At 39.1% G+C, this 15,281-nt stretch overlaps 1 protein-coding gene across 2 annotated transcripts in view; it reads right to left on the minus strand.

Moving 5' to 3' along the window:
• NSUN3 (NOP2/Sun RNA methyltransferase 3) overlaps nt 1–15,281 on the minus strand; it is a 67,846-nt gene that overhangs the window by 41,224 nt on the left and 11,341 nt on the right. The window contains exon 3 of one of the 2 annotated variants that reach the window (XM_019631550.1): nt 5,613–5,920. In XM_019631550.1, coding sequence (XP_019487095.1) covers nt 5,613–5,920 — 308 coding nt within the window. Of the gene's footprint in view, nt 1–5,576; nt 5,921–15,281 lie in introns of both variants that reach the window. The other variant, XM_019631549.1, reaches the window with a different exon arrangement.

Here is a 15,281-nt window from a genome sequence, read left to right on the forward strand (position 1 = left end):
CCCCACCACCAAAGCTGAAGACAGACAGTTTTCCTTTCAGTCCCTTGGAGAGGACAATTTCTTCCTAGCGTACCTGACACGGAGGGAATAGGACTATGGTGTCTCAGCTTTATGTAACAGTCTCGTAGTAGATGTGCTACTTGGGCAGGCTCTGGCTTTGTCTTCTATTGTATTTTCATGAAATCAATATGCACATTTTTCAGGTTAAGCAAATGCACTCAAGCCAAAAGCTGGTTTCGCTGCTCAATTTACCTTCTAGGTTGCCACTGTCTCTTAGATTTTGGTCAGTGACTATTCGGAGATGATTAATACATCTGAAAAAGATTTTGTTTTTCTTTAATATTATATCCTACATTGTTTAGGTTGTTTTCAGCGGGAGCACTGGTTAGGATACTGTGATACCACAAGAAGCAGAAGTCTTAGTCGTTTCTATATCCTTCACAGCTCTACACCTACCATCCAATGCCTTGCACATAGTATATGCTCACTAAATGTGGTTGACTTGATTTGACACATGCCATTATAATAAAGAACACTAAAACTGCTACAACTGAAAATCAGGCAGCTTTCAATAAATTATAGCTTTAGTAAAGATTTTCAATTCAGCATTTTAAAATAGCTCCCAGTTGAAATATAACTTTCTGATCTATGGTTGTTTTGCTTAGATCTGGATTTTATTTGAAATAGTCTTAGGTTGGTTAAACTTTTTAATATATGCACTATAAGGCACCCACATTTCATATAGATGCTAAGATTTACCACATTGAGATAAAATTAATTTTATGCTTAGATGGTTATAAATAAACAAAATCTTGGTATTTTTTTTTTAATCTAAGTATGAAAAGGGGTGAACTGAACATATTCCTGAAAACAATCATTGAGGCTTTACACATGCACATGGAAGCCTTTGGTCCATGGAAAGAACTGAAACTAGAAGTTCCATTTATTTACTTATTTTGATATACCGAACTTAGACAAAAACAATTGTTTGTTTTCAGTTCTGCCAACTATTCCTTGAAGCCATAAGCCATCATACAATTGTTTTACATGTCCCTTTCAATGTAAAAATTGGAATAATGACATGTTCCATATACTAAAAGGGCTGTAAAGGCTAATGTTAAAATTCTTTGCGCTACCTGGAAACAATGTAACAAATTCACACAAAAAATCCAAAATGGTAATAATGAACTTGTTAAAACGTGGTAGACCACAGATTAATATACACTTGAGAGTATAACCACTTTAAGGTTTTGGTTTATTAAGCACCTGTAATGGACTGGGCACAGTGCTCGTTGCTACAGACACAAACATGAGCCTGAAGAAGCTGTGCAATGCAGGGCGCTGGATCAGGCAGCTGCTGAGTTCCACTGGGGGATGCAGAACAGAGTCGAAAAGTTACATGTCAGTGAAAACTGGAGTTCAGATCCCAGCTCTGCCCTTACCTAGGGCAATTCAGTTCACTTCTCTTTGTCTCAGTTTCATTTTTATTTTTATTTTATTTTATTTATTTCTTTTATTTTGATGTCAAAAAGCTATCACTAACAGCAGAGAGATTTCCTGTCCAGAGCTCTCAGCAAGTAAGTTAGGCCACTCCACCAACCTAGGTCATGCTTTCTATATTAATGTTTTCCTACTTAGAATCTGAATTGTTTGCTCTTGTTCTGTCAAGACCAGAACATATCAAAAAGGCTGTGCTGACAAAAACCCAAGCAAACAAACATAAAACAATGGACAGTCCATTACTGCGCTAACAGGTGGAAGCAGCTGGACCAACACAGAAGTAGAATAATTTTTTAAATCATCTAAAAACATGAGCTTTTTAATCATTCAGAGCTGTGAGCCTCTTGGCTCAGAATAAAGACCAATACTGATGTAACGAAATTTGGGGTATAAATGCACATTTGGTGCAGCCATCATTTTAAGTTTTGCTTATAAAAGCTTTGATTAACATTGCTTCTGCATTCCAAATTTGAGCACTGCAGCTAACCTAATTTGCTCTTTGAGCATCAGCATGAAGACATCTGTATTTCTTAGTAAACCATTATCATTAGTCCTACTTAGATGAAACGCTACTTTACTTGGAACACTGCCTGTGGTCCATTGCCCTTGATGTAAGGACAGAAAGGTTCTCCCCACTTAAAAATCCTAGAATATATCAGTTTGCCTTTGAATTCCTAATCAAATCACCTTCCCTACCATAAGCATGTAAGATATTTATAGCCTACTAATAAGGATAATTTAGGATTAAAATGCCCTCTCTTTAAAAAAGGACCAAAAAGGATATTTCTCTCCTATCTTTTACAATACTAAAAATTCTATTTTCAAAACTGATGTAACAACCAAAAGAATACTGTCAAAGGACACAGAAAGAGTGAAAGTAAATATAAATACTCCTCATGATACGATTCCATAAAACTTCAGTTCAAATTATACAGATGACAAAATAACCTTGCAAAATAATCTCTTTTGTTGTGATTTCTTATGTAACAAATACAGCAAGTTTGAACAACAGAGGTTTAACCACAATGCTGAAACACACAGGATGTTTTCTCCTAAATATACAGTTAACTGATATAATTGCACTAATGCTTAGTACACCTGGATTCACAGTTCTCATAAAAAACTTTTATGATCTCTTTCAACAACAGGGAATGCCCTCCGATGGAGATATAAATTAGCAGCCATCAAACTGGGGTATGCATGCCCTGGGGATACATAACAACTTTCTAAGGGATAAGGGGGTTGGACAGTTTCAAAGGAATCAATTTTCTGATCAACTTCCTAAAGGAGGAGGAGCCTTGAGTCAGGGCATCTCCATCACAAGGGCCCTTCAACAACTTCACAAACGAGGAGCAAACTTCCCATCCATCCAAACCTCTAACAAGGACAAACTGTGCCAGGGAGTAGAAACCTCCATAGCAACAAAGTGCAGCACACCGGGTGCCCTGTGAGAATGGGAATGCGTATGACAACTAGGTGACAGACACAGCCTTTTGTAATTGAGATGGTTCCCATCTCTTGCCTTCAACAAAATAAAAACAGGCCTAGCGGGTGCTCACCTAATAGATCATTAAAATAAGCCTTGATGAAAAATATGTGATTTGGGGTTAAAATTCAGAAGTTTAAGAACTAGTGAAACTACTATAACACAACTTCCACCATTTCCATCTCCTTGTCTATATGAACAGCACGAGCATTATAAAAACAAAATCATCAAACAAGCAAAAACCAATTGATGCTGAAGTCTGTCTTACTTAACCATAAGTAATACTCACCCAGGGAAATCTTAAGTAATTAAAACAAACGAACAAAAAACCCCATAGTCTCATTAAGAAAATAAAATGAAATGTTGACTAATTACTTTTAACAAATATTTATGAAAGTGTATATTACATACATGTCATCATTGTTGTACTAATAATAATCGTAATGACACGTCACTTCAAAACAACTTCTAAAATCTTTTACAATTGCATTGTCCAGTGCTATACCCACTTGCCACATGGGGCTCTGAGCACTGCAAGTGTGGGTAGTTAAAAATGAAATGTGGGGGCCGGCCGAGTGGCGCGATGGTTAAGAACTGGTTTGGGGTGCCAGAGGGCCCCGGTTCGGATCCCACATATGAGGGCCAGTGACATTGCCCTCCACAGCTAAGTTGCTGAACAACAGCTCAACCTGGAGCTGGACTGCCGTGAGTTGCCAGCGACGGCATAGGCTGCAGTCCCTGTGGCAGTGGGTTGCCACGGGCTACTGTGTGTAGCCAGCAGCCAGTGTGAGCGGCCAGCAGCCACAGTGAGCGGCCGTCCAGAAGCCGGCAACTGATCTGCCTCGCCCAGGAGGAGTGCAATGATGGTGCCAACTTGGGCTAGTGAAGCAACGCCCTCCACAACTAGACTGAAGAACAAAACGACAGCAACTTGTCTGTTCCCCTTCCCCCAATTCCCCAATAAAAATCTTAAAAAAAAAAAATGAAATGTGCTGTGAGTGTCAAATACACACCAATTGTGAAGACTATGTAATAAAATGAGAATGCAAAATATCTCATTAATAATTTTTTATTTTGATTCCATGTTGAAATGAAATTTTGGATGTAATGGGTTATAATGTATTGTTAATTTCATCTGTTTCTTTCTACATTTTTTTTTAAGAAGATGAATGGAACCAAAGTTTTGCCACTCTAAAACTGCCTTTTGGGATACTGATTTTAAGCTGGTTATTAAGAAGCAAGACTCAGAAAGAATGTTGGACCCTCCGCCTTTCCTGCCCAAGAGATCAACATGGAAAGACCTGCTCCAGAAAGGAAATCTTACCATGTGCTCCTTAGCCTAATTTGAATCGAGTACGGTAGATAGGAAGGCTCCAAGTGGGGGCTGCTCACTAGAGCACCCCCTGACTCCCACCATTTCTGGGTTGTCCAGCAGGAATTTGCATGCCTTGGGTGTTCTGCTCTCCTCAACTACCTGGAGATCACCTATTTCCTTTGAAATCTCAGGCCCCTGCCCCCTTTCTCCTTTGTCCATAATGACATACAAACCTCAAATGCCCAATGCATTTTGGGGTCTCACATCTTATGACACCCTCTTGCATGTACACAGTAATAAACTTTGGACATTTTCTCCTGTTAACCTGTTTCTGTTAATTTGATTATGAGCGAGGAAAAAAAGTAATTTTTTTTAGCCCCCACAGAGACTACCCCAAATTTTTAAATGATATATATAAACTTCACATTATATTTCTATTGGACCGAACTACCTTAGAACCTTATGGTCCAATGATTTAAAAAATGATTTCAAATGTATATGGTTCTATTGCATAGAAGTATGACAAGAATACCAATATAAGACTCTTGAATATAAAAGTAATTGTTAGGTCTCTGAATGTTAGGTTTCAGAGACCTTGACTTACAGACAGAGCCATGTCTGCAAGAAAACAAAATGTCTGTTAGCCTGCACCTGCAGACAGAGCCAAACTTGTGATTAACAGAAAATGCCCCCCAACAGCTACTGGCTTACAGGCAGTCAGCATTTTCTGTCCAAACAATGCTACCCTGTCAGCACCGCCCCTATATAACCCTCCTCACCCCCTCCCTGGGGGCTGCAAGTTTCCTTTAGACGTGCAGTCCGGACTTTCGCCATCTTTGCTCGGCCCGACAGACTCTCTCTTAATAAAATAGACTTTTTTAAACTTTCTTAACTTGCCTGACTGTGCGCGTTTCTTTACCGGCCAACCTATCATTAATGAAATAAAATAAATTAAAAAATAAAATAAAATAAAGAAGTAATAAAACACCTTTGTCACTGGCTTAGGAGGATTCATATTATCTGATAGATTTTTCAATCCCCAAATGTTGTTGTAGTTGAGTTCCCAATTACCTGCTAGGATTAAGTAGCTGGAAAAAAAGGTTATTTACAATGATTTCCTTAGCTAAAATTTCCATTCGCTCCACACAGTCCTGGTTTCCAGGCTTTCAAAGTCTACAAACTCAATGTTACATTTCTCCCCATATATTGTACATACTTTCAAAGTATTTTCCACCAGAGGGAAAGCGGCCGATTACTGAGAGGAAAGCACACTACCTGGGTGAGCACACTGCAGCAGAGCTACCGACTTGCCTCCTGGAGCAGCACACAGGTCCAGAACCTTCTCTCCATCCCTTAATTCCAGGGCCAGGACTGGGAGAAGGGAGGCAGCATTCAGGAGATAATATTTCTTCAGGTTCCCAATTTGGTGTCTTTCTGAAGGCATCCTGCTGGGAATTCTGCTCAGGTAACATTTCATTGATTTAGGATAATAGGGTAGAGATCCTTGGAAGAGTGCGTGATAACCCTTCAAATGTAAGTCCTTTTCCAGTTCAGAAGGGTAATTGAATCGGTTAAGGAGGATCGCATGTTGCCAGCACGATGGGGATGTGAGTATATACCTAGAAATAGAAAAACAAGGGACTATTATTATACACACCAATACAATTTCATATCACTAATCAAGTGAATGGGCCCTAGTTTCATACTTTACTTAGCTGAGATTTTCAGAGCCAGGATCAATATTACTGATTTTTCCTTTTACCTCAGGCTCTGATAGGATGCAACCCAGCACTTATGATACCATCTCCATTTAAATCTTTGCTATTTTGTTCATCGTGGATTTTTTTCTTTTGTGCCAATGTTGGCCATTAAAATATTACTTATCTTGATTACCGGTTTTTGGAGGCCCCTTAAATTCTGTACTGTTGAGGAATGCCTCCCATGCCTCAGCCAAGTCTCTCCCTGCAGAATATCTTGCCAAAAAAATCATGGTCTGCCTTTACACACCTCTACATCCATCAAAACAGATTTTCGTCTATCACTCTTTGCACAACGAAGACACAATTTAGAGACAAAATTTAAAACCTGAGGCTATTAATATTGGAAGGAAAAGTTATATCATTAAAGGGTGCTTGCATTAGGGAGTGTTAAAGTTTTACTTATGAAGATGAAAGTAAGGAAAGCTGACTACAGGGAACTCTACAGTGACAGAGTTAATGAGGCACTCAGGGGCTCAGGTGACACAAAACCAAAACCAAGGATTGTTTAAAAATCACTTATGGATGGTGCAAGCTCTCTCCCCGCCCCCCAAACAGATTCACCTTCCTAATTTTTTATTCAGTCCAACAGTCAGATCTTTTGACAATCACAGGATCACATCAACTGACAGATGATACAGCAGGAAATATTTAATTTATTTATGAGCTGGCCTTTCTAGCTGAGTTGTTTGGGAGCCTCATTAACCATGGTCAATTAAATAAATTGCAGCTGCTGCTCACCCTGGAGTTGCCTGTGTGAGGCATGGCTGAATTGAAATGGAACACGCCTATGGCTTGAAGCGTGCCATGTGAATTTCAATCAGGGCCTCGTGTGTGAAACCGCTTTCTCCTTTCACTGCCTCTCACTGTGATGGTGCGTCCTATCAGCCCGGTGTATCTGTTTCAGCCATTCTGAAAAATGGCCACCTCTTTCTTTGAGAAAGTGCCTAACAAACTTTAGCATGCAAGTGTCTGTAAAACACTGCTGGGCCCTAACCCCCGAGTTTCTGATGCAATAGGTTTGAGGTGGGGCCTGGGAATTTGCATTTATAGCAAGTTTTCAGGCGATACTGATAGACTGCTGATTCTTAGGACTACCCTTTCGGAACCACTGCATTAAAATGGATCCCAAAGAGAAATCTGTGAATGCCACTGTTGTAAATCTTATGTCAATCCATCCTAATCTTACCCTCTACACTGGGTGAAAATCTCCCCAGGATTTTGAGTCAGGTAGTAACAGAAATGAGAGTCAGAAACATAATTAATATAAACTGGAGTGGCTTGGCTTACATCATATGTCCACCCCTTAGCTAAAAAAGGGTAGGACACTTCCAATTGGCTAATATCTGACAGGGCAAATCTCCATTCTTCTCTTTTCTTCAAATTTCTGAAACTATTTTAAAATATTTATTCTTTCAGATGAGCTTTAAAATTAGTTGGTCAATTAAAATAATTATGAGATATCTGTGTAGAGAGATAGATAGTAACCTTGACTAGGATTATAGTAAACACACGAAATTTGGGGAGAATTAACATCTTTATTGTATTCAGTCTTTCCAACCCTGACTACAATATGTTCTCCATTTATTCGCATTTCCTTTCAGATCTCTTAGGAAAGGTTATTAATCTTGCATATTTGCTTTTAACCTGTACAAAAGGATTATTAGTTTAGGAACACTACTGATTTTTGTGTATTATCTACTATCTTGAAGGATGAGGAAAACTTAGCCACAGGATGCAAAGAGAAAGAGGTTCCAGGGTGAAGGTAATAATATAATCGCACACGCACAGGCAGGGAGGTGTGAAGAAGGGCAGTATGTTTGGGAATTAAAAGTAGTCTGGCGTTGTCTTGTGGCAGATGATTATAAGGGTCAAGTATAATATGATAAAGTTTTTTAATTTTATCTTATAAGTGATGAGAAACCATTGAAAGACTCTAGCAAGGAGAGCCTCATTAGATTTAAAAACAAGTACTTATGGCAGAGTGAGGAAATTGTTCTATCTCCCTCTTTAACAAGAGCAAAATAAGGTCTTACTTAGAACAAATAACTTTTCTGATCCCTCCTAACTTATACCCAGCCCTACTGACATTCTTGAATTCCTGGACCCAGTTTTCCTTAGCCTTTACTGGGCTCCCCACAAACTGCTCTCTCTGCCTAGGCCCTAGAACGACCTTTCCCCCACCTGTGGCCTGGCTGACTGTCCTACTCTCCACTCAGGGGAAGTTTAGCCTTTATCTCCCCAGGGAGGCATTTCTGCCTAACACCCAATCCACCCACTCTACCTCACCCTGATAACGTTAATAATAAAAATTACTGATTGGATGTTTACAATGTGAATTTTGCATTCTTACCTCTCTTAACCATCACAACCACCATGAGGGGCAGCTAGCTATTACCCCATTTTAGAGGTTAGGTAACCGAGGCTTTCAGAGATTTGGTAACTTACCCAAAGTCACATCGCTATTAAGCAGAAGTACCTGATTTAAAATCCAGCTGGCTTTAAAGCCTAACAGGGGTGTGAGACCCTGATACTGGAGCGCTAATGGTATACAGCAGGGAGGAGCAGAGAATTTCCACCTCGCGTGGTGCCAGCGACCCTGGTCTTTCTGCTGTTGTCTCTAACCATGCTGGTAAGCATGGGAATGGCTTCATACACTCTGCCCTGAGGACCAGCTGCAGCAGGGTAAACTCAGTGAAAGGACAGGCTGGTGCTTCCTAGTCTGGAGAAAGCAAAGTGGTGTATTCATGTGGGTCTCAGCTGCCCCCACACCTACTTTCTGGGAACCTACCTCCCCTCCCAATCGCCCACACACACACCCTCCAGTGCTGGCATTGGTGGGATGACAACCTGGGACTGGCAGGCCAGTGGCTACTCAAGTCCAAAGCACTGAGTAGCCCAGCAGCTAGCAGAGGGGGTGGGCATTAGAAGGCTCAAGAAGACACTGACTAGGTGCTACACTCCAGGCTTTCTCCCAAAATTCATGAGGAGTCTGAAGCTGCTCCACGTACTGTCCAACGCCAGAAGTTCAAGTACACCAGTAGCTAGCAGAACTGGGACCCAAAAGGTCAGCCACCTGCAAATGTTTGGCTAGGATATCCACTGATATCATTGAGAAAAAAACTATGTACCCTCTGGCAAATTTTCAGTTGACATCAAAATCTTCACCATATGTTTAAGAATATAATTTCCAGCATACTGTAAACATTGACATTTTAAAATATAAATTATACCACATTTTAAAATGTATCCAGTGGAACTGAAATACCAGAGTGATTCTGAAACTCATCATTGCCTATTTAAAATTCATGGACTATTCCTGAACAGATGGAAATTTTACACTGTTCTTTTCTCTTTTATTTACATTCTATTTCCCCATATAATTTTATCCTAATATATTACTGTGCTTGAAATCTTTTTATTACTATCACATTTGCCACACACACACGTATAAACTAAATTTGCTTTCACTGCGGCCTTAAATCTGTAAATGTTAAAATGGTAACTTGTGGATTCAATTATCAGTAAAATTATTAGTGCAAATTGATCCAAATAACTTATTATAGATTTGATAAACATATAAAAGAAAAATAGAAAATGGACTTTTAATGAAGTGTGTGTGTGTGTGTGTGTGTGTGTGTGTGTGTGTGTGTGTGTGTGTCTCCAGGGAAGAATATTACCAAGTGCTATAAGTCGGGGTTCAACATCAATTTCATTCCTATTTTTGTGTTTATATAAGGACTGATAAAAACTTCCACTTACACAAATGGATGAAAATTAAATACATTTTGTTATAGCCATGTCTCCTTTTTGTTAAAATTCTGTCTGAGTTATATTCCCAAATAACTTAATAACCTAACTTCAGAAATATTTTAAATGACTTGTTAGCTGACAACTCAACTGGGGCTCCTTTATTTTTGTTGAAAGCACCAAAATTCTCTGACCTGTCAAAGAATTTTACTCATTACTCATTTACTTCCTTAACTGTTACAATAATATCCCCAGCCTCTGGCATGTGGAGGTTCTGACACCCCGAGTAATACAGTGTGGAAGAGTCCAGCCGGTGCAGTGTGCCCTTCTTTGTAATGTGGGACAAAGATGCGTGTGCAGGGCAGGTTGAGAAAGGAGAATACGGACCCCTTAGGCATGCTGGGAAGCAGTTATTTTCTGAAACAGCATATATGGAAGTTGAGGATCTGGAAGTTGATTGCTGTCACTTCCCTGTGCCTACATATCCCTTGAAAAACTGCATAATATATTGCCTGGGCAATGTTTGTTATTTAATTATATGATTTTCAATCAATTTTTCTGTGGCTTTAGTCTTTTTTCTCTTACTATTCTAGTCTCCATTCTACACTCATGTATAATGATGATAAAAAAATAATTTTATCGAGATATTTCTAAGCACAATTGGTGTAATCCTGCTGATTAAAAAAACAATTAAATTTTCATGGTTAAAAAAATAGAAATCCCTTTTTTCTTGCTATTATTATCCACTAGAGGGCGCTCATTCAATCATTTTTAAAGTCTGGTTTAGAAATGAAGAACAAATCAATTCATAGAAGTGCATCCAAGTATGTTTTCGAGCCATTTTATTTTTATTCTTCGGAGATTCTAATGATGAGCCAATTGCCTCCTACGTTTTCCTGGCATTGTTTTCTTTTTGTCCCTCATAGAAAAGTAACCTATGCCCATATTTGTTATCCACAGTACCTCAGATAAAGAGGTCTTGAGTGAAGGTGTGTGTTTCTGGTGGAGACAACAAAAGGAGTTCCTTATATGAGATGTGTGCAGGCCCTCACGAGGCTGGAACCACCTTCACACGGCACACTTGGTAGATGAAATGGCATGGACTTTCAAGTCACAGGTTTGGATGGGCATAAACAGACAATTTTTCTAACCTCTGACTTGAAAAGGGGCTTTAGTTACTACTTCGCAGGGATTTGCACAGATTAAGGTGAAAATGTGTGTAAAGCCAACAGAAGGGACAAAATAGAAACCTAGCTATAGTTTTTCTGTTTTCCTCAGCTACCACACACCACCCCCCTTCACAGATTCTTGTAATGCAATCTGGTTATATACTATTTTCCCCTCTATATGAGAACATGAACTCTGGGTTAGTGAAGACAGTGTCCCAATAAAAAATATATATATTTACAGGCAGGCCCGACTTAACAGGGCTTTTTTTCTCTTTGCTTTCTACAAAGTGCACACAAAATTTTCAAAGTTCATAAAGATTTCCAATTAATCCTCTCCTCATATATATTTGAGGGTAGAATACACATAATCCATCTTTTTATCCACAGTGTTAAGCACAATGCCTAGCATATAAGCACTGCCTAACATGTGAACAAGTAGATGACTTGCCCAGGTCTTAAGGTGTTCGTTTTTTAAGACCCTCCCTTGGCAGGAAAGAGACAAGCAAGTTACTAAATCACGAAAAGTCAATCTTGAAAGAATTACAACAGCTGTATCAACAAAATGCAATGGAAACACAAATTTCCAAAAAAAAAGAACTAATTTTGCTAAGAGTAGATGGACAGCTTGATGGAGATTTGGTTACTAAAAGTAGCATAATAAAAATAATGCTAACATGTATCAGAGGCTTACTATACAATAGTCTAAGCTCTTTGTGTGTGTGTGTGTGTGTGTGTGTGTGTGTGTGTATTTATATATATATATATATATATATATATATATATATATATATATTGTGTGTGTGTTTATATATATATATATATATATATATATATATATATATATATATATAAATATATATATAATTCGCTTTATCTTCCCAAATAAGTATATGAAATACCATTTTCCCCATTTTACAGATAAGGATAGTGAGGCAAAAATGTTAAAGTAAATTACCTGACATCAAACACTGTAGCGTGCAGAGGTAAAATCTGAACACACACTTTATCCAGTGTACAGAGGGAAGAGGGAGAGGGTCATTCCTGGCAAAGGGAACAGCATCTCGTCCCAAAGAAATGAAGGAGCCTAGCTTGTCGTGATGAGATATTGAGTCCAAACACAACACTGCAGGTAGCAGGGGAGCAAAGGAGGTTTGTACTCCAGCGGTGACACAATGGAGTATGGCAGCATGCAGCAGCAGCATGGCAGAGTGGATAAAACACACTCCCAAGGCTCTTCCGAATGTGAGCTGTGTATCACTGGGCAAGTTACTTACTCTCTGTATGCCTCAGTTTGCCTGTCTGTAAAATGGAAATAATAACTACCCCAGAGGGTGGAACCGAGAATTGTGTTACTATTTGTAAAGTGATTAGGACATTGTCTGGCATATAGTGTTATAAAAGTGGTTGCTAAAATAAGCAAACAAATAACTATTAAAGGTAGGAGACTATGGAAAGGGCCCAGGGCAATACGCCAGGTAAGAAATGATGAGGGCTAACTAAAGAAGAATAGTGGGGATAAAAAGGAGATCCAAATTAAGAAATTTCTCAGGTAGAACATTTGGTGAGCACTTAAATTTTGATGGGGGAAGGCAGAAGTGTGTGGTAGTGCATAGACAAAGACCGTCCTCACTTCTGACACTGACTGTAAGTTCAGGGTCCCCAAGACACTCTCAGGTTTAGTTTATTAGCTAGGAGGACACACAGAACTCACTGCTATATTCATGGTTATGGTTACGTTTTATTACAGCAAAAATATACAGATTAAAATCACGCAAGGTAAGAGATACGTGGTGCACAGTGCAGGAAAGTTCAAAGCATGAGGCCTCCTGTTGTTTTTTCCAGTGAAATCATGGACAAGGATAACTGTTCCTCGCAACAATATGTGACAATACACGCAGGAGAACCTCCAAGCATGGAGGCTCACCAGAGCTTTGGTGTCTGCATTTTATCAGAATTCAGTCACACAAACGTGATTAATAGCCCATTTGCCTGATATTTAGTCACCAGCCCTTATAGAGGTCAGAGGTCAAAGGCCAGAGACCAAGTTGATATCATGGCCCATTCGCCCTCACCATAAATCATGTTATTAGACTTTCTCCTGTGGCCCAAACCCCCAGATAAACAAAGACACTCTTATGTAGGTCATGCCAAGGGCTTAGAGGTCAACTCCAAGGAGTTAAGGGCAAATGCAAGACCCGTTTTTTGAGTAAGGTTCATTCTTTACTACAAAGGTAGTAAATAGCAAATGATAATATAGGTTTGGAAGGAAAACAATAATAATATGCTTTTGAGTTAGCCTGGTAGGAAACTGAACGAAGTTACCAGAAAACACTTAGAAGCATGAGACTGAAGCTTGGGAAAGACTGCACAGCTTGGGATGACAGCATATGGCGGGAAGTTTAAAGTCATGTCAGGAATGGGCTCCCCTGAAGGACAACATGTAGGCAACAAGTAGAGCAAAAATTGAACCAGGGTAAACTCCAACTTTAAAGCGCTGCTCAGAGGGTGACTCGGAAAGAAAGGTTATTGCAAAACAATAGAATTAAAATAAATACTAAATCTTACCCTTTATTACAGGAAATTGAAAATATTGAGTAAATTATTTTCTAGGTAGGACAAAAATGTTCTCGCCTTTCACTCAAAATAGACTCTGCAAACTGCATTGCGAACACAATATTATTATATCTTGCAAATAAAGAGTTAAGAGGCAAAACTATTTCTGTTCTTATTTCCCCATGCCATCTTCTAAGCTCAAACTGCTTTCTAAGCCGAGAAAGCCTTTATTTTGCCTATGGCAAATTTAGCACATGTTTATGCAAAACTTAAATTACCATGAAAACCCAACAAAAAGGTAGATGAAGCAGAAGGCATAGCTAATTAAATGGATTTGAGGTTCACTGGTCATTTTGTTTAGGGTCAAATAATAATTTATAAATCTGTCTGAGCACATTAAATACAAAAATAACTCATTACAGGGTATGGGTAGCCAGATTACTATAAAGTCTGAAGACAATATACCTCTTGAAATCTTTTTTTTTTTTTTAAAGCAATCCATGTATGCCTAATTACATCACAGGTATGAGGGGCATATAGAATGAGCAGTGAGTAATGGGAGTCCTTGAACCAGAGAGTCTGGGCACAAATCCCAGCTCTGCCACTTACTAGCTGAGTGAACTTGGGAAAGTTATTTAAACTCTGCAGTTTCTCAGGTGTAAAATGAGAAACAAACCTAATAGCTTTGTTCTGAAGATCACATAAATTTAGTATTGCCTGGCACGTAATAAGCATGTAATAGGTATTTGGTTATTTGCGTATTTTGAGTACCTTTCATATGGAAAAACTCTTAAATTTACTGCACACTTCACTACTGATTCTTTATCCTTTCTTCTCTGTGATAGAAGACACTCATTTTAAAATCTAGTTTTGAAATAAAAACCACAACTATAAACTACATTTTCATATTATAGTATTTACAAGATACTAAAAAAGCTTAATTTTTTTTCTAAAATTATGTCAGAACCACCTCAGACTTTATTAGCCAAGGCTTAATCTGTTTTTAAAAATGCTTAAAACTGTCCTTTGTAAAGAAATTCTTATTGCGTTGACCCAAAAAAGAGATGACGACGACAACCACCTAACCAAGTTCCAGATACTGTCTATAGCCATGTAAATGTTTTTTTTAAATTTTTTTATCAGGGAGCAGCCACAGTCACTGGTCACATACCACCTCCATGCTACAATGGCATAGTTGATTCTCCTAGGGAGGGCAGGGCCCACAGTGGCCACCCCAGTGCCATGCTCCAACCGAGCTGACCAGTCACCCCCTGGCCAGGTAACTTTTCTTCCCTAAGCAGAATGTACTGGGTTTTTGGCCTTAACTTCACAAGCAGAGCACTCTGTTCCCTCAGCCTAAAACGCCTGGTTACTTTTGCCAAGGTAACTCCTATAAGTCACCGAGGCCTGGCTTCTCCTCAGGCCTTGGCTGGTACCATCAGGCTTTGTTAGGTAAGGCCAGGTACTCCTGCCTACTTCTATCAGGATGCTGATGGAATTAGGGGTTTATATAGTTTTCACCATGCTACTCCTCCCCCATGAACACCAGGCTGAAAGCAAACTGAACATGGATACTGTCTTGCTCTTTCTATTCCACACGGCACAGTTAGGCTGTATCAGGAACTCAAAAAAACCCCATAGAGTAACATTCTGATGAAAGGCAAAACTCATTCAACATTCAAATCAAACGTCTCTCCCTTCTGTGGATTAAATGTTTATTTCTGTTTTCTATAACACGTTTAAAGGGTCTG

The sequence above is a fragment of the Hipposideros armiger genome, unplaced genomic scaffold (genome assembly GCF_001890085.2).
Source record: "Hipposideros armiger isolate ML-2016 unplaced genomic scaffold, ASM189008v1 scaffold_1005, whole genome shotgun sequence".
NCBI classification, from domain to species: domain Eukaryota; kingdom Metazoa; phylum Chordata; class Mammalia; order Chiroptera; family Hipposideridae; genus Hipposideros; species Hipposideros armiger.